General features: G+C 44.9%; 1 protein-coding gene across 1 annotated transcript in view; it reads left to right on the top strand.

Moving 5' to 3' along the window:
* Positions 1-27,592, top strand: part of LOC126175631 (integrin alpha-PS2-like) — a 402,904-nt gene that overhangs the window by 204,906 nt on the left and 170,406 nt on the right. Inside the window, exon 3 of the mRNA XM_049922517.1 lies at positions 11,577-11,671. Within this exon, the coding sequence (XP_049778474.1) occupies positions 11,577-11,671 (95 nt within the window). The remainder of the gene's footprint in view (positions 1-11,576; positions 11,672-27,592) is intronic.

The raw sequence follows: 27,592 nt of genomic DNA, 5'->3' as shown, positions 1-27,592 counted from the left end.
TCTCTCTCTCTCTCTCTCACACACACACACACACACACACACACACACACACACATAGTATATGTGCAGATGTGTCGATTTCTGTTGGATCTTTTACACCTTTTCTATTAATCAAACCTTCCACAGTAAAAATAGAACAATGGGAGGGCAATCGAAATCCATCGAAATATTTTTGTATTGGGTCAAAGAATGTACATCCTTCAGCTCAAGTATTTCGACATCGAGAACCATTAATAAATGCTTGACCAAAGTGTGTCCAAGAGAGATTCACGTAAACGATGGAATTTGAATTAATTGTACGGAAGTCGTACTCCTTAAAACCGTGACAGTGGACGTCGAGGTTTCCCATCTGGAATCATCAAGTTTTGCTCACTCAATTCGCAATACGCCGCCCCAATGTTGGCAGGGCAGCAGTAGAGGCAGAGGCCACACTGAACACGTGGGCCGGCGCGCGCTGGCCGACTGGGACGCCCCTTCAAAGTGTTTAGTGGGTCACAGAGCAGCAGCTGCTCGTGCTGACGCTGAGCAGAACACTCGTTATAACGAGCACTCCGGGCTCGGGGCGATGCACCGCCAACTGGGCCGACTAATCAGCAGCGTCCGGAACGCGCTAGAGTGCATCACACACTGCCTGCTCTTATGCGGCGTCTTGTCTTTTTAGAGGTAGATACACCGCCACAACGTGTACCATGAACCAGAGGGTTGCTTCAATACGTACAACCTCAGCACCGTCTATGCTGAATATGGAAGTTTGTGATTCCAGCCGAAAGTTCGAAAATCTTCCTTGTCTGCACAGACTCCAAAGTGGCGTTTCATTCACTTTGTAGCATATATAATACGACTGGAAGGCTAAGAACGACGCGCTCGCATTAAAAATGGTGGAAGACAGAAATATAGTCTTTCAGCCCTACTGTGCAATCCATACATCAAAGAAACACTGGCGGAACTAAAAGAATGGGTCATGAGTGAGATTAAAATTCAAGGTGAAAGGATATTGATGATAAGGTTCGCCGTTGACATTAAAGAAGAACTACAGAATCTGTTAAAAGGAATGGTCTAATGAGTACAGAATATGGATTGGCAGTAAATCGAAGAAAGACGTAAATAATGAGAAGTAACAGAAATGAGGACAGCGAGAAAATTAACATCGGAATTTGGGATCAAGAAGTATACGAAGCTGAGGAATTCTGTTACCTAGGCAGCAAAATAATCCATGATTGACGGAGCAAGAAGGACATAAGCAGCAGACCAGCACAGGTAGAAAGGGCTTCCTGGCCAAGAGAAATCTACTATATGAAACACAGGTTTTAATTTGAGGAAAAAATTTCTGAGGCTGTATATTTGGAGCACACCATTGCATGGCAGTGAAACAAGGACTGTGGGAGAATCAGAAGAGAATCGAAGCAGTGGACAAGTTGTTCTACAAATCAACACTGATAATTAGGTGGACTGATAAGGTATGGACCGAGGAGATTGTCTGCAGAATCGGCAAGGAAACATGCAGAAGAAGGGACAGGATTGTAGGACATGTGTAAGGCATCAAGGAATAACTTCCATGGTACTGGAGGAAGCTGTAAAGGGCAAAAACAGTATAGAAAGACCGAAACCGGAATATATCCAGCAAACAATGGAGGACATAGGTTGCAATTACTGCTCTGAAATGAAAAGGTTGGCACAAGAGAGGAACTCGTGGCAGGATGGCTCAAATGGCTCTATGGGACGGAACATCTGAGGTCATCAGTCCCCTAGAACTTAGAACTACTTAAACCTAACTAAGGACATCACATACATCCGTGCCCGAGGCAGGATTCGAACCTGCGACCGTAGCAGCCGCGTGGTTCCGGACTGAAGCGCCTAGAACCGCTCGACCACAGCGGCCGGCCGTGGCAGGATGCATCAAAGCAGTCAGAAGACTGGGAACTAAAGAAGAAAAAAAAATCATTTTCAGGTAGCACTCGTAGGCCATTGGGAACGTCGCCATTGGGAACGTCAGTACTGGTTTCCCATGTCTGGGGGATGGCTACCATTCTTTAGCCTTCAGGTGATGGCCTTGTCTTTTCGTAAAGTCGGGTTAAGGGAGTGTGACTTCCCATGGTGGTCGGTGTTTTCCAGCACCTACTGGAAAAGAAGTTCTGAAAAGCCTTAGTGGGAAGTGTAATTAGCTCGAAAACTGACTGTCGTATTTACAATTAATACCTCAGACTAAACAAGTACTGATAAATTAAATTTCGGTGTGCAGCCATATAAGCACTACATCTTCTGCTAATATTTTTGCAGTATATCTTTCCCTCATCTTGAGAGTGACTGTGGAAAGATATACGGTCAGATGAGAAGAAATGCTGCTTATAAAGCTTTAGGCCCGAAATTTAATGGGTCATTTACGTATCGCAAAAATTTAAGATGCTAATTACATAAGTTTTATTTGCAAGTTGTTTACATTCATTTCTACGGTAAGCCAATGCAAATACATGTCTGACAATTTATTAAGGCAGCGACAACAGTAAACTTTCGTAAGTCCATCGGACAACAGATTCTTATTATCCGGAGGAAATAATAGTAACGTGCGGCCTCAAAGGCCTGGTACAAGTCTTTCAATTGGTCACCAAGACGGCAGCTTGTTTGTCCCCCGAGCCAGCGCCCCCACCTATACGAGTAGAAGTACTAATCGGGCCTGATGTCGCCTGATTTCGGTGTTCCGGCGAGGAGCGGTGTCTCCGATGCGGCATGGTCGTTGGAAGAAGGAAATGATAGATCCTGATAATGATTATTTAGTCATTAAAAAAAAAGATTATGAAATCTTAGTGTACTGGAAACCTCCTTGGAGACAAAATGAACTTTTATATGATCATTTACTGAGAGTTAATCTGTAGCGAGTACTGCCTATGCTGTTGCATTTACCATCTGTCCCCTGTATGATTACTTAGCCTAAAATGCTGAAAGTCACGTAATATATAATAATACTCTTAACGTTGGAAATATGCGAAATATTTGCATGGATGCCGATAGAATGCATGGATATCCCATTCCACGTGGGCACATGAGTCAGACCCATCCACAAAGAACTAAGTTTCTATTTCAGTCCGAAAGCCAAAGAAAAGTGAAAGATTTGCTGCACATAACCATGACATCGGAAAAATAAGTTCATCCTAAATGAATTCAACCAATTGTACTTGCAATATATCGCTTAAATCAAGAGCAGGTAGCGATCTCACCAACAGTTGCAGCAGTATAAATCGAAGAAAGCACAGTGACCAGCCAACGACGACCGTGTGGCCGACCAGAGCCAAGGCAGCAACAATAGCATATGAATCACAAAACGCCGTTCATCTGTAGTAAAAGCGAAGCCTCGCAGCAAAGTGTCTGAGTTGCCACCGCAACCAACGAGCCTCCCACGAGACATGTCAGTCGTCCAGCTGCCTGTGACTGCAAAGTGCTTTGCGAAGATAGATGTTCCCATCACCTCGGCGCGTGCTCGTTCAGAGATACAGGTTCCACGATGTAGTACCAAAATGTAAACGGAAGGTATTTCAGAGTCTTTGCATCACACATCTAGTGGTGCTAAATCACGTAACGGCGGACAACTTTTTTTAGAAACAAAACGTTCGCTCACGCTTCCCGTGCATTTGTATTCGTTATGATACCGACATGCAGCAAGGGGGAGGTACATTGCGGCGTGCTTATGCCTAGTGTGTTGCTTGTAATCCAGGCATCTTCTCCATTGAAAGGGGGTAAAGCCAACAAAATTAAAGCGTCTGATTCGCTCTTAAAATACTCTGTGATCAAAAGTATCCGGACACCCTCAACAACATACGTTTTTCATATTATGTGCATTGTGCTGCTACCTACTGCCAGGTACTCCATATGAGCGACTTCAGTAGTTATTAGGTATCGTGAGAGTTATAGAATAGAGCGCTCCGCGCAACTCACGGGCTGTGAACGTGGTCAGGTGATTGGGTGCCGCTTGTGTCATACGTATGAACGCGAGATTTCCACACTCCTAAACATCCCTATGTCCACTGTTTCCGATGTAATAGTGAAGCGGAAACGTGAAGGGATACGTACAGCACAAAAGCGTACAGGCCGACCTCGTCTGTTGACTGACAGAGACCGCCGACAGTTGAAGAGAGTCGTAATGTGTAATAGGCAGACATCTATCCATACCATCACACAGGAATTCTAGATTGCATCAGGATCCACTGTTAGGTGAGAGGTGAAAAAACTTGGATTTCATGGTCGAGCGGCTGCTCATAAGCCTCACATCATGCCGGTAAATGCTAAACTACGCCTCGCTTGGTGTAAGGAGCGTAAACATTGGACGATTGAACAGTGGAAAAACGTTGTGTAGAGTGAGAATCACGGTACATAATGTGGCGATCCGATGGCAGGGTGTGAGTATGGCGAATGCCCGGTGAACGTCATCTGCCAGCGTGTGTAGTGCTAACAGTAAAATTCTGAGGCGGTGGTGTTATCGTTGGTCGTGTTTTTCATGGCGGGGGCTTGCACCCCCAATATCACATCAAGGGCCTACATCGATGTTTTAAGCACGTTCTTGCTTCCCACTCTTGAAGAGCAATTCGGGGATGGCGATTGCATCTTTCAACGCGATCGAGCACCTGTTCATTATGTACTGCCTATGGCGCGGTGGTTACACGACAATAACATCCCTGTAATGTACTGGCCTGCACAGAGTCGTGACCTGCATCCCTTTGGGATGTTTTGGAACGCCCACTTCGTGCCAGGCCTCACCGACCGACAGCGATACCTCTCCTCAGTGCAGCACTCCGAGAGGAATTTGCTGCCATGCCCCAAGAAATCTTTCAGCGCCTTATTGGACGTATGCCTGCGAGAGTGGAAGCTGTCATCAAGGCTACGGGTGGGCCAACACCGTATTGACTTCCAGCGCCACGAACTTGTAAGTCATTTTCAGCCACGTGTCCGGATACTTTTGATCACATAGTGTATATATCTCCGTCTCCACTTACAGACACTCATTCTTAAGGTTTTCTTGTTGAAATTCACTCAGTTTACTGGGGCAGATACTGCAGAGCACACCAAGTTAGTAGACTCTGCCAGTTCGGTGAAATATTGTGGAACCATGGCCGCTGAATACTAAAAGGACACCTAGCGTCGCCGAGAAGCGTCAGCGAACATTTTGTCTCTCATAAAAGTTGTTTCCCACGAAGTGATAAGCCCTAGACGTTTGATGCAAAGACTTTGGGTTTGACAGAGCACAGTCATGTTAATAGGACAAGAAATGGCCCATGAAAATATTCCCAAAGATATTGAGCTAAAGGGTGTAAATGTTAAAAGAATTTCGTAGAACAGTTTATGGACCTTGCGAAATGGGAAGTCGGCTGGTAGCCCTCGCGAGGGCAACAGAAGAGTCATGGGGCCTATGGGACGGTGCTGATTTTGAGTATCAAGTTATTCATAGCGATAAAGTGTGCTCCCACACACCGGTGTGGGAGTGGTTTCCTGTGGTAGTTTGGTGGGCGTGTACATTCTCTGTGGGAAGAGATCGTATAGCAGAGCGTGGGATCCTTAGCTAGTTGGAAGTATTGTTTAACGAACGTTTCCAGCCTGATGAGATTTACTAGAAGATGCATTGGGGGTACGTGATTCAACAAGGAAAGTACACTGAGCAAAAGTATTTAACTGTCACGTTTTTGAAACTCCGTCATGCACCCTATGTGCGACGTGACAGTTTGAAATTTGCGTTAAAGATTCCTGCAACCTGCCTTTGCAATGGTGCAAAAGCGTAGCGCCCTTCAACTTCACCATCAAACAACAAGGTGTCGACACAGGCGAAAGAAAGTGTTGTGACTTGACAAGACAGCCAAACCACTATGAGAGGAAGCCGAACGGCACGCGTTTAAGCTCACGCAGGCTGGCGTGTGGTCTGGAACTGGACAAGGACGTTATAGTAGGAAAGAACATACGTAACTACTGGAATACTTAACTTTAATCCATAATTGGTGAACATCGGTCTGAAGGTACATGCATCACAAGATAAATAGCAAATGATAATGGCGCCTTGCTAGGTCGTAGCAAATGACGTAGCTGAAGGCTATGCTAACTATCGTCTCGGCAAATGAGAGCGTAATTTGTCAGTGAACCATCTCTAGCAAAGTCGGCTGTACAACTGGGGCGAGTGCTAGGAAGTGTCTCTAGACCTGCCGTGTGGCGGCGCTCGGTCTGCAATCACTGACAGTGGCGACACGCGGGTCCGTCGTATACTAACGGACCGCGGCCGATTTAAAGGCTACCACCTAGCAAGTGTGGTGTCTGGCGGTGACACCACAGAAAGGCCAGAGTTCAAAAGTTGATGTGAGGTGTAGCATGGTTTAATGCTGCCACATTGCCACCACATTTTTCCACAATTGTGTCCAACGCCATCCCGGACGTACCACACAAGGGAAAGATCGTCACTCCCCTCCCCCCCCCCCCACTGTTATCCACTCCTCACCCCTTTTCTTGATACCGCTGCGATGGAGGTCGAAACAGCGACACTCAGCGTTGAAATCATGCTGTTTCGTTATGGATGCCTGTGGAAAACATTTTAGACACACACAACCGAGAATCGACACTGAAAGGCCACAGAAGGTGGCCTAAAGGGCGTCAATGGTCTGAAATCCCTCTGTTCAGCAGCACTCCCGGTACCACCTGCACGTTCCTTTTGAGCACTTTAAAAACATACCTGGAAAGACACACACCCCTGAACAGACTCCTGTACACGTGCAGGTAGGCAACCCCCCTGACGTCACTCAGATTCCGCATGCCCAGAGGGCGATAGAACAGAAGCCCACAAAGTCATAAGAATCGGTCAACAGGAGCTTCTGTACGTTTCTAAAGTGCTCAGCAAAGTTATGCAGTTGGCACAGAGAGTGTTGCTGAGCTGAGAGAGTGGGAGGCTCGTTGGTTGCAGTGGCAACTCAGAATAGGGACTAGGGGACTGTTTGCCATTTTATTCACTCACGTTTCAACGTTGCACCTTCCCCCCCCCCCCCCCTCCACCTTGTGATCACACCACAGGAAGGCTGAAAAACTGCAAACGCCGTTTGCTGCTTCGAATCACGTTTATATTTCGTTGAGAGGTTGTGATCCATAGTGGATCCACCCTCTATACCAGAGCAAAAATTGTGGTCTTACTATGAAGGGGTCGTTCCGTGGTGTTGGAGCTCTGTACTGTCTTGGAGAAGGTTCGGATCGTCAGGGGGTACTAGCAGTGTAAAAGTTTGCCAAGAACGTCGTTGTGTTTCACATCTCACTGCGACGGCGAAATGTGTCTAAATGATCGCCCCAAGGGAAGAGGTGGTTTCATTTAGGCCCTTCATGCCACCTCGTGAGGCCTTTTCTTCTCAGTCTTGAGCGGCGGTGTGTCTGAAATGTTTCCTTCACCCATCCGTAAGAAAACCGCATGATTTGAACGCTGGCTATCGCTTTTCTGACATATATCCCAAGGGTGTCAAGAGAAGAGGTGAGGCGTGATGTCTGGATAACGGTTGTCATCGTGTAACACGTCCATATGGCGTCGGGCAGAATTGTGGTGAAATTTGGTACCAGTCTGACATTAACCCACGTTGTACCTCATATGAACTCTGGCCTTTTTATCGCATGTGTCGACACTTCGCTGTCTGATGCGTCGTCGAGCCCGACGGTGAGGCGTCAGGGCGCCACACTTTTGCACCACTGCAGAGGAAGTTTGTAGACAGCTTTGAGCCAGATTTAACGCCTCTGCGTCACAATGAGAGAAAAAATGACTGTGTTTCAAAAACGTGGCCATTCAGTTCCTTTGCGCATTGCATATAAACGAAGCAGAAATGAATGGGGAATCATTCCTGCGGCGATACCGGCCGCAAGTGGAGATATCCACTGATATCAGTGCCTTTAAGAAGGGAAAATTGTCATTTTCCGGTTCCCGGGATCAAGCATAGGAAAATTGCGAAGTTGGACGGCAGTTAGCATGTTACTGTCGTGAGCATCCCTGTAAAGACCACGGCCTGTCACGGAAATTGGTGGTCAGAGTCTTTGCCGCTTTATAAAGTAGAAAAGGCAGCGATCTATGGCGAGTCTGACAACACTCTGTAGCACTGGTGGAGACACAAGTGTTTCGAAGCACACTGTTCAGCGTACGTTGGTCAGCATAGGACGCCACCGCAGACAACCATTACAGATCCCCATGTTGGCCTAACGAAGTCGTCATTCACGATGGTATTGAGCACGCGACCATCTACATCGGACCGAGCGTCAGTGGAAATGTGTCGTTCGCTCGAATCAATCATGTTTCTTTTTACACTAGTCCGAATATGCCATCAGTTAGTACAGAGGTACCCAAACTCTTCCTCCGCCAGAAATCTTAAACAATTCTAAGTTTAATCAAATTTTAAAAAAAGAGAAAAACTTGTTATACTCAGTTAACTAATAACGCAGAGATTATAACAAAATTTTTAAACCATTACCATCGTTAAAATGTAGAAAAAACCCTTGTTATTCGCACACTACTGTTCATTGCTACACCAAGAAGAAATGTAGATGATAAACGGGTATTCATTGAACAAATATATTATACTAGAACTGACATGTGATTACATTTTCACGCAATTTGAGTGCATAGATCCTGAGAAATCAGTACCCAAAACAACCACCTCTGGCCGTAATAACGGCCTCGATACGCCTGGACATTGAATCAAACAGAGCTTGGATGGCGTGTACAGGTACAGCTGCCCATGCAGCTTCAACACGATACCACAGTTCATCATGAGTAGTGACTGGCGTATTGTGACGAGCCAGTTGCTCGGCCACCATTGACCAGACGTTTTCAATTGGTGAGAGATCTCGAGAATGTGCTGGCCAGGGCAGCAGTCGAACATTTTCTATTTACAGAAAGGCCCGTGCAGGACACGCAACATGCGGTCGTGCATTATCCTGCTGAAATGTAGGATTTCGCAGGGATCGAATGAAGGGCAGAGCCACGGGTGGTAACATATCTGAAATGTAACGTCCACTGTTCAAAGTGCTGTCAATGCGAACAAGAGGTGACCGAGACGTGTAACCAATGGCACCCCATACCATCACGCCGGGTAACACGCCAGTACGGCGATGACGAATACACGCTTATAATGTGCGTTCACCACGATGTCGCCAAACACGGATGCGACCATCATGATGCTATAAACAGAACCTGGATTCATCCGAAAAAATGACGTTTTGCCATTCGTGCACCGAGGTTCGTCGTTGAGTACACCATCGCAGGCGCTCCTTTGTGTGATGCAGCGTCAAGGGTAACCGCAGCCATGGTCTCCGAGCTGATAGTCCATGCTGCTGTAAACGTCGTCGAACTGTTCGTGCAGATGGTTGTTGTCTTGCAAACGTCCTCCTCATCTGTTGACTCAGGGATCGAGACGTGGCTGCACGATCCGTTACAGCCATGCGGATAAGATGCCTGTCAACTCGACTGCTAGTGATACGAGGCCGTTGGGATCCAGCACGGCATTCCGTATTACCCTCCTGAAGCCACCGATTCCATATTCTGCTATCAGTCGTTGGATCTCGACCAACGCGAGGAGCAATGTCGCGATTCGATAAACCGCAATCGCGATAGGCTACAATCCGACCTTTATGAAAGTCGGAAACGTGATGGTACGCATTTCTCCTCCTTACACGAGGCATCACAACAACGTTTCACCAGGCAACGCCGGTCAACTGCTATTTGTGTATGAGAAATCGGTTGGAAACTTACGTCATGTTAGGACGTTGTAGGTGTCGCCACCGGCGCCAAACTAGTGTGAATACTCTGAAAAGCTGATCATTTTCATGTCACAGCATCTTCGTCCTGTCGGTTAAATTTAGCGTCTGTAGAACGTGATCTTCGTGGTGTAGCAAGTTTAATGGATAGTGGTGTAATTTTTCGCGTAGCCTTTGTTCACTCCCACGGAACACCAGTATTCTGCGGAACACAATTTGGGAAACCGTGACCTAGTCGAGGGGATGCTGGAAATACCTGTATGCACCGCGTCGCGGATAGAGACCAGCAGGGGCAGTTGCATACTACGGTGGACGCTCATTTCGGTTTGAGTATGACCTCTGGTAGTATCGAAGGCGCCATGACTGCTGTGCACTACGTGAACACTATTGCGAGCCCGCTACACGCCTCGATGTTTGATGGCTTTCCCGACGGCGATGGCATCGCATCTTCCAGCAGGATACCTGTCCATGTCACAATGCCGGAACAGTGCTACATTGGACTGAGGTGCATGACAGTGAACTCTTCATGCCTTGGCTACCAAATTCGGCCGATCTGAGCCCGATGTAATTCTCCTGGGACGCCATCTGGTCCCAGCTCCGCGCACACAAACCACCATCCCGTAATATGCGGGACTGCATGCCCTGTGCGTGTATATCTGGAGCAATATGGTTCCGGAAACCTACCAAGGACTAGTCAAATTCAGGTCACCCATAATCGCTGCTGCATTGCGTTCTAAATGTACAGGGCTATTACAAATGATTGAAGCGATTTCATAAATTAACTGTAGCTCCATTCATTGACATATGGTCACGACACACTACAGATACGTAGAAAAACTCATAAAGTTTTGTTCGGCTGAAGCCGCACTTCAGGTTTCTGCCGCCAGAGCGCTCGAGAGCGCAGTGAGACAAAATGGCGACAGGAGCCGAGAAAGCGTATGTCGTGCTTGAAATGCACTCACATTAGTCAGTCATAACAGTGCAACGACACTTCAGGACGAAGTTCAACAAAGATCCACCAACTGCTAATTCCATTCGGCGATGGTATGCGCAGTTTAAAGCTTCTGGATGCCTCTGTAAGGGGAAATCAACGGGTCGGCCTGCCGTGAGCGAAGAAACGGTTGAACGCGTGCGGGCAAGTTTCACGCGTGTCTCATGCCACAACTGGAGACCGACAGCACCGACTTCATCTTTCAACAGGATGGTGCTCCACCGCACTGCCATCATGATGTTCGGCATTTCTTAAACAGGAGATAGGAAAACCGATGAATCGGTCGTGGTGGAGATCATGATCAGCAATTCATGTCATGGCCTCCACGCTCTCCCGACTTAACCCCATGCGATTTCTTTCTGTGGGGTTATGTGAAAGATTCAGTGTTTAAACCTCCTCTACCAAGAAACGTGCCAGAACTGCGAGCTCGCATCAATGATGCTTTCGAACTCATTGATGAGGACATGCTGCGCCGAGTGTGGGAGGAACTTGATTATCGGCTTGATGTCTGCCGAATCACTAAAGGGGCACATATCGAACATTTGTGAATGCCCAAAAAAACTTTTTGAGTTTTTGTATGTGCGTGCAAAGCATTGTGAAAATATCTCAAATCGCTGTGAAATCGCTTCAATCATTTGTAATAACCCTGTAGATCCACTACGCTGCTAAACAGGTCATCGTAATGTTTCGGTCTATCAATGCATCTCTGTAAGCGCAATATCATCCGTAATTGCTTTACAAAACACTATTACGCCTCTTATTGAGTGTGTCACTAACCGATATTACACTGCAAATGAATTCCAGTGGCAGAGTTTCATCCGCTGTTTCTGTTTTATTTCAGGCAACCAGAGGAACTATTCGGGCTATGACGTCGAGAACAAATCGTACCAATGGTTCGGTGCCACGCTGCAGACTTCAGGGAACGGCAATGTTGTTGTGAGTATCACGAGACGATCCAGTAACATACCGAGTGAAGTGGTGCAGTGGTTAAGACAGCAAACTTGCTCTTCTGAGGTCAGAGGTTCAAGTATCTACTGGCCGTCCAGTATAAGTGTTTCGTGGTTTCCCTAAATCGCTTAAGATAAATGTCGACTTGTCACCGCCAACCTTCTCGTAATCCGAGTTTATACTTTTTTTCTAAGGACTTCACTGACGATGGGATGCTCAATCCAAATCTTTCTTCATTCTCTAAAATCCGCACTTTACATTTCGTTTTGTCAGTCAGTAATGACGCGTTGTTTATCTTTTTGACATCGTTCCCTACTAACTTGAGTCACCAAATACTGTTTAGTGGCGCATTGTCGTACATTTCTAATTAATTCAGTGTTCGACGTTCTTCTCAAAGTTTTTTTCTAAATTCAACATAGGCCCCATAAAAATTCCTCGCAGTTTTTAAAGAAATGCGCAATATGCAGGTCGGGAACTTCACTTCTTCATAGGTAGTCCATCTCATTTAAATTTATTTCTAAACCAGAGTGCATTGACACCTTAGTATCCCCTCCCAAATATTCCTTATTTCCCATCTCTCTGTGATTCAACAACCACCGCCCTGCCCTCTTGGAATTAATGTGCACACTGAATTGAAAAAAGGCCCAGCTCTTCCGTTATCTTGCTCTACAAGTCTTTTTGTGGTGTCCAAATACGCAGACACGACTCATCCACCTCTAGTGGAAAATACACATCACTGTACTTGGACAAATTTACGGAAGTGTTACCTTACGACGTAAGCTGACGGGCCAACTCCGATTGCTATTTGTTTTGATCTCGTGCCAAGACTACAGGCTATGAAAGTCTGCACATAGTGGCGTCGTTCATATTGCAGAGTTGTCTAAACATTTCATGCAAACGAAAGTGCTATTTCCACAGTATGTAAACATATGCGCCTTCAACGAAAGGAACTGCAGCGGTAGTATGTTCCACGCTGTTCCATATAAAAGAGTTGTGAAAAGTTTCCATATCTTTTGGAGCGAATCTTTCTTACTTTACTCATTTTCTTACTCCTTTTACTTTCTGAAGTAAAATCCGGTTCGACCGTTATCTAACACGCAGCCTTCTCGTAACGGAAAACTTTTGCCATACATAAAGAAGACTTACAAGACATGTCGAAGGAAATAGACGACATACTTAGCACAGAATGAGACTTAAGGATAAATAAAGGAAAGACTAACCTAATGAAGAGTGGTACAAAGAACATTAACGACTAGTTTAAAATAAAAACTGGAAATGACACAACATTAGGAGAGGCAAAGGAAATCTAGAAAGCAAGAGTACGTGAAATAGTCGAAGGAAAGAAGATACCAGAAGTAAACTGGAACAGACACAGAAAACTTTCTGCACTAGAAGAGACCTACTAGTGTCAGATACTGACTTCGAAATCAGGAAGATGTTCTGGAAACTTACGTCTTGGAGTACAGCATTGTATGTAATGAAACATGGACCTTCGGAAATAAGAAACTGGAAACAACTGGCATCTGGTGCTATCGAAGAATGCTGAAAATTAACTGGGTAGTGTACCAGGGAAGAACGCCAAGTGCTGAGAGATTTTCTGGACACGAAGTATAAGGGCGACCAGAGGATTTTCAAATAAAGTAAAGGTCTACAACGTAAAAATATACCCTGCCCTCGGGATGGCGTACATGCCACCAGCCACCTGGAGGAGCCATCACGGTGTATAGGAGATGACCCGAAGTCCAAAAAATGAGAAAGATTCGTGAAGGAGAAGTGTAAGCTGTCGGTTTGGAGATTCGGAAGATGGAGATAGAGAGAGAGAGAGATCGCAGCAGCCTCTTCGACCCACACTCTGCTAGCACCCCATCACCACATGTGACAACTCTTACACACGTCCTGTTGCTTGTCACTGGCACCGCTCGCATTGTATGGCGTCTCAGCAACCCTTGCTGGTGCCATCCACTTCCAGCCTTAAATGAATACCATGGAAGGTGTTCCGAGTACGGAAGATAATATTGAATGTGAAAGAAACTTTTCAGTTTCCAATAAATTACTCCCAGTAATCTCCCCAAATGGATGGTGACCTATACAATAGTTAAAAGTGCTGAGAAAGGGTTATAAAAGCGTTATGTGGAAAATGGTTATCAGAAATAGGGTCAGGTAAGTGTAGCAGTGGAACGACATAAAAGAATAGTTAACCTGGCGCAGAAAGGAGCAGCACAGAGGAAAAACAAATATAGGCAGGCAAAAAATGTAATATAATGCATATAATGAACGTTTCACAACTTTAGTTTTTGAGCTATGAGCTCATGTGGTACTATGACCCCAAATTTTAGTGTTCCCAAGGATACCCCTTTACATGATATCTGACACGTAAGTGAACAAAAATGCTGTCTAATTAACTTTACTTTACAATCTAAGAAAAAAAAGATGACACATAACGAATGAGTTATGAAAATTGGTCACAAACTTATATTCATAGAGGTATCAAAGGACAAAGCAAAATTGTAAACTTTGGCGGCTGGTGGATAAATGTGTGACGCTGCAGCACAATTTCACTGTGCAGCTAGCAAGGATGTTAAACAGTGGACAAGTCAACACCAGGGCATAAAGTCTTTGCGAATTCCGTTCCGTGTACTCAGCTGGGCAGTAACCACTCCTCGCAGACAGGTGCGTGAGCAGTATACGCAAATGTCAGCATTTGAGATAAGACTGTAGCTGGGCCCAAAGAAGCAGGTTCAAGTAATTGGCGAATCGCTTTACATTTGAATAGGACTATTCGACGATGTTGGCTGGAATTGGTGGATCATGGCCGAACACAGCGTCAAGATTGCCACTGACCCGACGTGCAACTGGTGCTTCAGGTAACATTAGTAGGCGGCTCACAGGGAGGGTACTGAGCTCACGGCATCTCTTGCGCCGACCACCATTGATATCTGCACACCAACAAGCCCGTTTGCAGTGGCGTCGGGCACATTCCGCCTGGAGCCTCATTGACTGGAGTACAGTTTCCTTTAGCGATGAATTCCGCTTCGAACTGAGCTCCGATGACCACCGAGGACGTGTTTGGAGACGGTCCGGACAACTGTCAGATACCAACCTGTCACCCATCTAACGGCCCGATAGCCGGGTGATGGCCTGGAGTGCCATTTTTTCTTTTTTTTTCATAGCAGGACCACTTTGGTTGTTATACGCGGCATCTTACAGCACAGCGGTACGTCGACGATATTCTATGGCCCGTTTCGTTGCACTTCATGGCAAGCCATCCATGGTGTACATTTCATCAAGACAATGCCCCCCCCCCCCCCATACACAGTGAGTGCTTCTACCCGCCCGCACACGTTGAGAGTTTCTACTGCTTGTCTTTGTGCCTGCCAAACCCTACCTTGTCCAGCAAGATCTCTCCCCGGGTCTCTCCCCAACTCAGAATGTTTGAAGTATTATTATGGGAAAGGCCCTGTGACCAGCTTGGGATTTTGACGGTCTAACGCGCCAGTTGGACAGAATCTGGCACGATATTCCTCAGCAGGACATCCAACAACTCCATCAATTAATGCCAAGCTGAATAACTGCTTGCATAATGGCTAGAGGTGGACCAACGTGTTACTGCTCAATTTGTGAAGCTCTTTCTCTTGATTAAATCATCCAGTTTTTCTGAAATTCTAATCATTTGTTTATCTGTACTTGTACATCATATCTAATGACTTCCGTCCCACTCGGGTAATTCCTTCATTGTGCGTTCTTTTTTTGTCGTAATGTGTATACTGCATAGTGATATGGACTTTCTCATAGAACAACGGAACAGTTAAAGAGGGCTGAAACCAAAGTGAAACCATTATCCCTACAACATATCTGGCGTAGCTACACGCTATCTGTATATGAGAAATGCGAAAGACGAATGCGAACACCGATGCGTCATATAAATTGACAGTCCAAATCATGATGACTATTGCTCACCGCGAGAGTTGTTGAATGTCCTCCTAATGAATATCGTGCCAAATTCTATTCAGTTGGAGCGTTAGATCATCAAAATCCCGAGCTGGTTAGAGAGCCTTACAATGTTCACGTGTTAATAGGACGGTATCATCACTGTCGACGCGCCGTACTCTCTCTCTCTCTCTCTCTCTCTCTCTCTCTCTCTCTCTCTCTCTCTCTCTCGTTCTCTGCTTTAAATATAATGTACACGAAAGGTAATTCGCTCGCGAACACATGTGAGGATCAGAAGAGTGGAAAATACACTCCTGGAAATTGAAATAAGAACACCGTGAATTCATTGTCCCAGGAAGGGGAAACTTTATTGACACATTCCTGGGGTCAGATACATCACATGATCACACTGACAGAACCACAGGCACATAGACACAGGCAACAGAGCATGCACAATGTCGGCACTATATCCACCTTTCGCAGCAATGCAGGCTGCTATTCTCCCATGGAGACGATCGTAGAGATGCTGGATGTAGTCCTGTGGAACAGCTTGCCATGCCATTTCCACCTGGCGCCTCAGTTGGACCAGCGTTCGTGCTGGACGTGCAGACCGCGTGAGACGACGCTTCATCCAGTCCCAAACATGCTCAATGGGGGACAGATCCGGAGATCTTGCTGGCCAGGGTAGTTGACTTACACCTTCTAGAGCACGTTGGGTGGCACGGGATACATGCGGACGTGCATTGTCCTGTTGGAACAGCAAGTTCCCTTGCCGGTCTAGGAATGGCAGAACGATGGGTTCGATGACGGTTTGGATGTACCGTGCACTATTCAGTGTCCCCTCGACGATCACCAGTGGTGTACGGCCAGTGTAGGAGATCGCTCCCCACACCATGATGCCGGGTGTTGGCCCTGTGTGCCTCGGTCGTATGCAGTCCTGATTGTGGCGCTCACCTGCACGGCGCCAAACACGCATACGACCATCATTGGCACCAAGGCAGAAGCGACTCTCATCGCAGAAGACGACGCGTCTCCATTCCTCCCTCCGTTCACGCCTGTCGCGACACCACTGGAGGCGGGCTGCACGATGTTGGGGCGTGAGCGGAAGACGGCCTAACGGTGTGCGGGACCGTAGCCCAGCTTCATGGAGACGGTTGCGAATGGTCCTCGCCGATACCCCAGGAGCAACAGTGTCCCTAATTTGCTGGGAAGTGGCGGTGCGGTCCCGTACGGCACTGCGTAGGATCCTACGGTCTTGGCGTGCATCCGTGCGTCGCTGCGGTCCGGTCCCAGGTCGACGGGCACGTGCACCTTCCGCCGACCACTGGCGACAACATCGATGTACTGTGGAGACCTCACGCCCCACGTGGTGAGCAATTCGGCGGTACGTCCACCCGGCCTCCCGCATGCCCACTATACGCCCTCGCTCAAAGTCCGTCAACTGCACATACGGTTCACGTCCACGCTGTCGCGGCATGCTACCAGTGTTAAAGACTGCGATGGAGCTCCGTATGCCACGGCAAACTGGCTGACACTGACGGCGGCGGTGCACAAATGCTGCGCAGCTAGCGCCATTCGACGGCCAACACCGCGGTTCCTGGTGTGTCCGCTGTGCCGTGCGTGTGATCATTGCTTGTACAGCCCTCTCGCAGTGTCCGGAGCAAGTGTGGTGGGTCTGACACACCGGTGTCAATGTGTTCTTTTTTCCATTTCCAGGAGTGTAGCTTCGTAACAGGAAAAAAATACTGAAAATATATAAGTATATTGTTGACGTTCAGAAAATAAATACAAAATCACGTGTCTTACGTTAAAGTCCACCAAAGGACAAAGAAAAAATCACATTTTTATTCGCATTAACGGCCATAATATTATTTAATGAGTGGAAAAGCAATGAGATAAGCAACTTGCAGGCCCAGATGATTAAATAGGTGGGATATTGATACCCACGTGTTCTAACCAAGCAATGAATTCTAACAAAGGATTAGCGTTGCCCAAGTGAAATAAAACTACGAAAGTATCTCACCTAAATAATCTGAAAAGCCACATAACGTGTAATGATGGAAAGGCAGCGCTAACAGACGACCATCTCAGCGTAACGGAGACCGTTGTCGCCTCGACGTGCCCATTTCTTTTATCACAAGACAAAGTGTCTATACTATACAGGTCGGCACGTCCACACAACAGCAGGCGGAAGAACAGTGTGTGTTGCTTTGTCAACTGGCCACGCGGCCATTGTTAGTTCAGTCTCCCCGCAGCGTTTAAGTGACTTGCTTAAGACATGCGTTACAAATCCGACCAAAGATAAAGTAATTTAGCAGACGGCTACAGGAATAGGAGTCTTTCAGACTTAAAAGTGCTAATCGATACGCATACGAATACATACCAGAAAAAGAGTCAACGGCAGACGACTTCCAAGCATCACAAAAAGAAAAAAACCCGATAGCGTCTGAGTACCAGATTTAGTGAGGAACATGTTGTTGAAGTATTTTGGGGTAATAATAGGAAGCGATATGAAATACGACGATCACATATTAGAGAAAGCGAATGTATGTGCAGTGCCTCTGTAAAGGAAATGGCTAACAAGTTGTTAGTAGGATCAGTTCTGCAGTATTCCTCCAGCGCTTAGAATCCTTATCAAGTGGGCATGACAATTAACATTGAAAGGTTTCCGAAACTCGTTGCTAGGATCGTAATATGAAAATGTAACAGAGATGCTTGGGGAACTTAAACAGGAATCTTTGTAAGATAGGCGACGCAGATCTCAGGAACCCCCATACAATTAATTTAGAGATCCTGTATTCCAAGAACACTGTAGGAATATTATGCTGCCTGTATCCTGTATTACGTTTGGGTATCGCGATAGTAAAGAAAGTGCTTACAGCGAGTAGAGATACACATAAACAATACCATTGCCTCGTTCTATATAGAATGGAGTGAGATAGAAAATAAATATTATTGAGACAAAGTAGCCTTTACTATGTGTTCTGTGTAGTGGTTTCCGAACTAATATACGTATACATAGAAAGACTTAAACATGCAAAATGGATACTAGAGGTTAGCGGTTCTAGTACTAAAGTAGAAATGAAAACATTGGCACCCAACAGTAAAAAATGACGCAGAACATTAAACCTATGAACAGATAGAGTTAAAAATAATGTACGCAGGTTAGTAGTGTTACTGTTTCAACATATCCCGTAAAAAATAATAATGATATGTTTTAGACCCGTTCCCACGCTTTTATGTGTGTCCCTACAAACGTTGGGAAGTCCAAAATCTCGAATTCCGTATGTAGGGAGTGGGAGTGGTGTATAGAACGTGTTGCGTAACAGCAACCTTTAGACTGCCTGAATTTGGCAATAAGCAGCGCCTTTCTGGAAAACTACAAGAAGTGAAAGCTGCGTTCTCACGATGCTGCAACGCTTTTTGATTCATGCCACCTCTGCCACTTGGTTTGTCACACATCGCTCAGTGACACCCATTGTGCAAGCGCAGAATTGGAATGAAGTTACAAGTCGCTGGATGTCCGCTAGCAGCATCTGCTCAGGTATCCTGGAAAAATACTCGACTGATTATTGCCTAATACTGGGAATATTAGCAGCCTTCGTCTACCGATATATTACCAATGTAGTTGAGTAGCGAACGCAGTAGTATGGTAATTGTCAACAGCGCTTATTTGCCAATGTATCAAGTTATCACGCCATGATGGTCGTGTACGAACCCGATCACTACGTGATAATTGATGTCTATACATAAATTCGACACCATCACATTCGCTCATCGACTTGCATCATGGTTTATAGTTAAATTCGATGACTAGGGCCTCTCGCGGGTAGACCGTTCGCCGGGCCTTTCGATTTGACGCCACTTCGGCGACTTGCGCGTCGATAGGGATGAAATGATGATGATTAGGACAACACAACACCCAGTCCGAGAGAGCAGAAAATCTCCGACCCAGCCAGGAATCGAACCCGGGCCCCTAGGATTGACATTTTGTCGCGCTGACCTCTCAGCTACCGCGGGCGGACGTCGCATTCGGTAAAATTCCCTTTCCCCCGCGTTAGATGCTGACGGCCCTCTCACTGCCGAACGAAACAAACGATCTTGTACTGTAAATTTTTTACTGTGTGTGACGTTACATCAGCATAATGCCCAACATTATACGACTCACACCATCGTATACTTTAGTATTACTTGTCACCTGTAGAGATTGTCTGGTATGTATTTGTCACTTGCTACCAATCAACTGCTTACTTGCAGTGGAGTTTTCGTGCTTAAAGAGGTGACGCACTACTGTAAAAACTGATCTTAGATTGCAGAGATGTTTCAGATCACGTGCACGATTGGCGATCGAGATTTTAATTTTCTGCTTTATTTCTATATTATTTCAGATAAATACCGGAATGGTCCCCTTAAGGTCATGAGTGATTCCTTCTCCAACCGCTGTACAAATAGAGTAAGTGTACGGTCTCTGAGCACCATAAGCTGACGAGCCACTAAACTCTAACTGACAAGTTCTGCCCTGTTACACAGAAGATTCTTTCTTTTTTTTTTTCGATGCCCCATGCAAAGTCCATGATGCAACGCCTGATGGCACGATCTCGTGCTGGCTTTCCCAGCCAGACATACTGCATAGCGCTAAAGAGAGGGAACGATGTTTTGCGTTTTGTGAATATACAGGATGGTTCAACTGCCCTACCATTCCGTTTTATGCAACTCATCCTATGTCTGTATCAGGACATGCAGACAGGCGACAGCCCCGTAATAGGTATAAACTCCCCCTCAGGGCTTTCGGCTTCTGTTAGCAAACGGAATCATACTGTAAAAAATACAAGTAAAAATTGGCCTTGAATTACACGGCATTTTTGGACCAAGATGTACCTTGCTCTTGCCAATATACCTTGCTGTTGCCATACTTATCCAAGAGTCTCCGATATTTCTTTGTGTAATTAGTGGTGTAGTCATACAGGTTTTAGATACCTCTGTAAGTTTATTCCGTTTATAGTACTTAATCTTTCGTAAATGTTTCAGAAATGTTGCCCTATAAAGTGGTTTTCACCATCGGAAACAACGAAATTAATAGGAGATATCATAAAGGGCAGTGTGGAAGTTAACAGTTTTCCAGTATATAACCCAATGAAATTTTGACAACTGAGTCCGAACGAAAGCAAATGTAAGCAGACTAAAACATCTGAATCTGTTGGGTTGTATAATTGCGAATCAGCCCCTGGAAGCAATCGAATCTCTATCTAGTAGATACAATCCAGAGTGAATTAATATAGCACAAAACCATAAATCTATTTGTGGGGAAGGCAGCTTCCAAAATTAGATTCATTGCAATCTACCGTTAACATGAATGAATCCGAAAATTTGCAGCGGAATGTTTACCGTTTTTTAACATTACAAGCAGAAAGCGTGTGCGCCGCACCGGAACTCTAAACGGGACAGTTCGAGAGCAAACGGCAAAGTAAACAGTGGAAACATCACACATCTCACGCGCCACAGAAATCGTAAGGTGTTCATGTAAGTTCCAGTAAGATCATTATGACCTTCCTTTTCGACTGCAGGTGCCCTATGCTCGAGCGTGGAACCAGAATCAATGAATAGTGCAACGAAAACCCTTTGCAGAAATTGCGACGCGCGATCAAGCCGAAACGACCAAGAATTCTGCCGGGTGGAATCATCTTTGCGCAAGATAATGCCCGTCCCCACACTGCCCAAATCGAATGAAGTCTACGCTTCAGGGATTCATTTGGGAAACACTGAAACATCCTCGGTACAGTCCGTGTCTTTCAACGTGTGATTTACACATCTTTGGCGACATGAAGAAAAGACATGCGTGGACGTCGGTTGCAGTCGGACGAGGAAGTGCAAGAGTGGCTGCATTTGTGGATCCGTCAGCGGCTCACCGCCTTCTACGAAGCAGGAATTGATCGTCTCATCTCCAGTGGCATGAATTTCTTAGCGCGTGTTGGGATTACTTTTGAAGAGAACCATCCCATGGTCCCTTTGTGGCGGATGTTAGGTTTTCATTTGGCTGCCCCTTTACATTTGACCAAAGAATGCAGGATTCGCCGGAAACAGATACCGGACAACTTCTTCTTCACCCTAAGTTCTTGAACGACTGATTTGTTTGCTCGTTTGTCCATATACGAAATATAAATACAGGAAAAGGGCGAGAAAAATAGTATAGCTGCACTACGCGTCATCTGCCACACAACCATATGGCACCCTGCGCAGTGAGGATATGGCTGTACATCGAAACGACACATTTTGTGAACAGAAAATACTTTATTAAAGTACTCAGTAGTATGAGTGGTTTGATGCTATCCTCCATCTTCTCCTGTCTGGTTTCATCTCCAGCTAATTATTTCAATCTAAATCTCCTCTAACCTGTTTTTACATCTAAGCAGACAGTCACCAAAACATTGTGCAGTGCATGGCGGAGAGAAGGTACTTCGCACCAACAGCGTATCTCTGAACTCGTTCGATATCTGATATCAAGCCTAATTGGTAAGGACTCCAAACACTGGAAAGATACTCGGGCTTTAATCTCACTAACGTGTTGTATGCGAGTTCCTCTACAGATGCTCTACACTTTTCCAGAACCCTTCCAACACATCTCTCTTCCGTTCGCCTTCCCTAATATTGATTTTACGTGGTTGTCCAATCTCATATTGCTTCTTAAATCATCCCTTAAAGTCTTTTACGCTGTGCTCAAAATATTCTCGACTAATCTTGTAATAGAAAACTTTCTTTGTATTGCTCTCTCTTATATTAATTATCTTACTTTTTTCGTCTGTTTCTACAATTTCTTCTGTCTGCTGAACATTCAGTATCAACTTAACTAATCCTTTATGCCTTACCAAACGTCCCACAAACCCGTTTCTTCTTCCTGAAATTCTGCATTCCGTACGTTATTTATCTTCTCAATTTTTTTTACAAACGTCGACAGCTTCAAGTGCTTCCAACTGCTTCCTCTCCGTATTTTCAAAGTCCCACGTTTCTGTTCCGCACTGATGTTAAGTAAATCTAAAGAAAGTCATATTTATACACCGCCAACAGTTGCTGATGAAATAAACATTTATTATCTATCTTTTTCACCGAAACTAGTATCATCATCAGGCAACATAAAATAATTACAGTAACCTGTTTGGTGACACTTTTACTGTGCCATCAGTGAAAAAAATTCTAAATACTATCCTATGTCAATGTAGTCAAAGATTAAATGCATTTCTACAATTAAAAATTGAACTTATACAACTAAAAATTGGCTTAGCACGTTGTCCATTTTCATGTTGTCTGGGGACTTCATCAGCCTACGCTCTGAAGATCACAACAATAACTGATGGAAACATATTGAAACAATACAATTAGATAATTGACGATCGGCAGTTGAAGGTGTGTGAAGTAGCTGACTGACTTCATAGGCATGTCAGAAGAAAGAGTGTGGTATATTTTTGCGTGGAGAATTAACTGTACGATGGTGCTGTGCGACATAAACACAGCTTTTATTGTATTCCTAACCAAATCAAATGTAAAAATATATTCTCTACAACGTTTGGACTTTTTCAAAAATCATTCAGCTAACTTGTGCGTCCATTTGTTACTGTGAATGATATCTGGGTGCGCCACTTCAGGCAAGAAACGAAACACCGAAGCAGTGGTGGAGTTGGTGACGCTGCACCTTGAAAAGCGAAGTACTTTTCATACGGTGCAAAGGCATTGGACTGTGTTTTCTAGGATGCACAAGCCGTTATCTTAGTGATTCCTTGAGAGGGAAAAACACTAACCGGTGAATACTAGCCAAGTGTTCCTGGACAAAAAACTGAATGAAAAAGTTAACGGGATGAAACCTCAGTGGCACGAGAAAAAAAAATTATCATTCTTCTGAAAAATATACCTGCCTACATATGAGCACGGTAGTTCGAGAACTGGAGAATTTTTGTTCTAACTTACATCCTGCTTCTAGATTTGGCGCTCTTTGACTTGAACATATACCCAAGCCCAAGAGTATTATTAACTCGAGAACGCGTGGAGTCAAATAAAAATCTTACGTAAACCATAACCGCTATTTTGCGTTCTTCGGAGAATTGGACTAATTCGAAAGAACGTCAAATGAAGTGTATCAAAGGGACTGCGTTGGAAAAGTGGGTGTAATTTCTTCTGAAACTATCGAGCGAAAACTGTGTTCACCTTGGCCTTGTAATTTCAATGTTTACTATGGAGTAGTGGCGCAGACAACAAAGCGTGTAGCGTTTAATCTCGCAGCTGCCATACTCGCACAACCGTGGCACTGATCACGGCGTGTTTGGAAAGCGACGTTCTCCGACATTCTTCGCGGTTGGTCACACCTGGAGATCTTTTGTGATATTTACGGACCTGCGACGTCTAACGGGCTGGACTTGCAAATCGCTCTTCCAACTCACCGTTAATCCTGCGTCGGACGGCGCGGAAGTGCCTCTACTCGTACATCAGCAACTCTGTTTTGGCAGCTCTGATCCCATAACTCGTTGAGCACCTGTCCATATACATATGCAAGCTCTTGCGAATAAATCTTGAAATTGGGCTTAATCGCCTTCCGCCAACAACAAGCCGTTTATTACCTTGTGCTGAAGCTACATTTTTGAAAAATCTGGAGGAATTTAATAGTGAAGATAAAAAAAAGGTCGAAAATTTGCCTTAAGCACCAAGCCAGGTTTTGCAGCCGTTACGTCAGTCGTTTGGTACGTGCAAGACGTATAAGACAGGCGAAATACCCCCAGTCTTCAAGAACAATGTAATAATTCCGGTTCCGCAGATAGCGAAGTCGCTGACACGTGTGAATATTACCGAACGATTAATTTAATAAGTCATAGTTGCAAAACACTAACACGAATTATTTACAGAAGAATGGAAAACTAGTAAAATTCGACCTCATGAAAAATCAGTTTGGACTCTGGAGAAATGTAAGAATACGTGAGGCAATACTGACCCTACGACGCATATTAGAAGATAGGTTAATCTTGTTTGCTAAAGCTATTGAAAAGGCAGTGCATGTGATGATAATTGATCATTTTATATCACATAAATTGCTATTAAATGTACAGTTCGGCTTAAGAAGTCGTTTAACAACTGAAAATGCTATATCCTCTTTTCTCTGTGAGATACTGGGTGGATTAAACAAAAGGTTTCGAATGTTAGCCATATTTTTTGATTTAACTAAGGCGTTGATAACATAATATTGCTGCAGAAGTTGAACCATTATGGAATACGGGGAGCAGCTCACAATTGGTTCCTCTCTTACTTTAACAACAGACAGACGTCCACGAGACTCAGAGGGCCATAGACACGGGTTCCCAGGTAGATTCACTGGGGTCTGAGTGGGGTACAGCAAAATGGGGGGGGGGGGTGCCTCAAGGATGCTGTTTTTACTATTCGATTGGTATTTGAAGTAACTGATTGTTCAACATGAAAATTAGTCTACTTTGCTTATTTTCATTTGCTTATGTCGTATGGTATTATATTTTTGGATAACTCTTCCCATTCTCAAAGGATATCTTTAGTTCAGACATAAACATAGATTTCCCCACCATGTTATAGTTCTGGGTGGAGATTTTAATTTGCCGGATATAGACTGGGAGACTCAGACGTTCATAACGGGTGGCAGGGACAAAGAATCCAGTGAAATTTTTTTAAGTGCTTTATCTGAAAACTACATTGAGCAGTTAAACAGAGAACCGACTCGTGGCGATAACATATTAGACCTTCTGGTGACAAACAGACCCGAACTATTTGAAAAAGTTAACGCAGAACAGGGAATCAGCGATCATAAAGCGGTTACGGCATCGATGATTTCAGCCGTAAATAGGAATATTAAAAAGGGTAGGAAGATTTTTCTGTTTAGAAAAAGTGATAAAAAGCAGATTTCAAAGTACCTGTTGGCTCAACACAAAAGTTTTGTCTCAAGTACAGATAGTGTTGAGGATCAGTGGACAAAGTTCAAAACCGTCGTACATTATGTGTTAGATGAGTATGTGCCAAGCTAGATCGTAAGAGATGGAAAAGAGCCACCGTGGTACAACAACCGAGTTAGAAAACTGCTGCGGAAGCAAAGGGAACTTCACAGCAAACATAAACATAGCCAAAGCCTTGCAGACAAACAAAAATTACGCGAAGCGAAATGTAGTGTGAGAAGGGCTGTGCGAGAGGCGTTCAATGAATTCGAAAGTAAAGTTCTATGTACTGACTTGGCAGAAAATCCTAAGAAATTTTGGTCTTATGTCAAAGCGGTAGGTGGATCAAAACAAAATGTCCAGACACTCTGTGACCAAAATGGTACTGAAACAGAGGATGACAGACTAAAGGCCGAAATACTAAATGTCTTTTTCCAAAGTTGTTTCACAGAGGAAGATTGCACTGTAGTTCCTTCTCTAGATTGTCGCACAGATGACAGAATGGTAGATACCGAAATAGACGACAGAGGGATAGAGAAACAATTAAAATCGCTCAAAAGAGGAAAGGGCTCTGGACTTGATGGGATACCAGTTCAATTTTACACAGAGTACGCGAATGAACTTGCCCCCCTTCTTGCAGCGGTGTACCGTAGGTCTCTAGAAGAGCGTAGCGTTCCAAAGGATTGGAAAAGGGCACAGGTCATCCCCGTTTTCAAGAAGGAACGTCGAACAGATGTGCAGAACTATAGACCTATATCTCTAACGTCGATCAGTTGTAGAATTTTGGAACACGTATTGTGTTCGAGTATAATGACTTTTCTGGAGACTAGAAATCTACTCTGTAGGAATCAGCACGGGTTTCGAAAAAGACGGTCATGTGAAACCCAGCTCGCGCTATTCGTCCACGAGACTCAGAGGGCCATAGACACGGGTTCCCAGGTAGATGCCGTGTTTCTTGACTTCCGCAAGGCGTTCGATACAGTTCCCCACAGTCGTTTAATGAACAAAATAAGAGCATATGGACTATCAGACCAATTGTGTGATTGGATTGAGGAGTTCCTAGATAACAGGACGCACCATGTCATTCTCAATGGAGAGAAGTCTTCCGAAGTAAGAGTGATTTCAGGTGTGCCGCAGGGGAGTGTCATAGGACCGTTGCTATTCACAATATACATAAATAACCTTGTGGATGACATCGGAAGTTCATTGAGGCTTTTTGCAGATGATGCTGTGGTGTATCGAGAGGTTGAAACAATGGAAAATTGTACTGAAATGCAGGAGGATCTGCAGCGAATTGACGCATGGTGCAGGGAATGACAATTGAATCTCAATGTAGACAAGTGTAATGTGCTGCGAATACACAGAAAGATAGATCCTTTATCATTTAGCTACAAAATAGCAGGTCAGCAACTGGAAGCAGTTAATACCATAAATTATCTGGGAGTACGCATTAGGAGTGATTTAAAATGGAATGATCATATAAAGTTGATCGTCGGTAAAGCTGATGCCAGACTGATATTCATTGGAAGAATCCTAAGGAAATGCAATCCGAAAACAAAGGAAGTAGGTTACAGTACGCTTGTTCGCCCACTGCTTGAATACTGCTCAGCAGTGTGGGATCCGTACCAGATAGGGTTGATAGAAGATATAGAGAAGATCCAACGGAGAGCAGCGCGCTTCGTTACAGGATCATTTAGTAATCGCGAAAGCGTTACGGAGATGATAGATAAACTCCAGTGGAAGACTGTGCAGGAGAGACGCTCAGTAGCTCGGTACGGGCTTTTGTCAAAGTTTCGAGAACATACCTTCACCGAAGAGTCAAGCAGTATATTGCTCCCTCCTACGTATATCTCGCGAAGAGACCATGAGGATAAAATCAGAGAGATTAGAGCCCACACAGAGGCATACCGACAATCTTTCTTTCCACGAACAATACGAGACTGGAATAGAAGGGAGAACCGATAGAGGTACTCAAGGTACCCTCCGCCACACACCGTCAGGTGGCTTGCGGAGTATGGATGTAGATGTAGATGTAGATGTAGATGTAGAT

Source organism: Schistocerca cancellata, chromosome 3, assembly GCF_023864275.1.
Source record: "Schistocerca cancellata isolate TAMUIC-IGC-003103 chromosome 3, iqSchCanc2.1, whole genome shotgun sequence".
NCBI classification, from domain to species: domain Eukaryota; kingdom Metazoa; phylum Arthropoda; class Insecta; order Orthoptera; family Acrididae; genus Schistocerca; species Schistocerca cancellata.
This window is presented reverse-complemented; position numbering and strand designations above follow the sequence as displayed.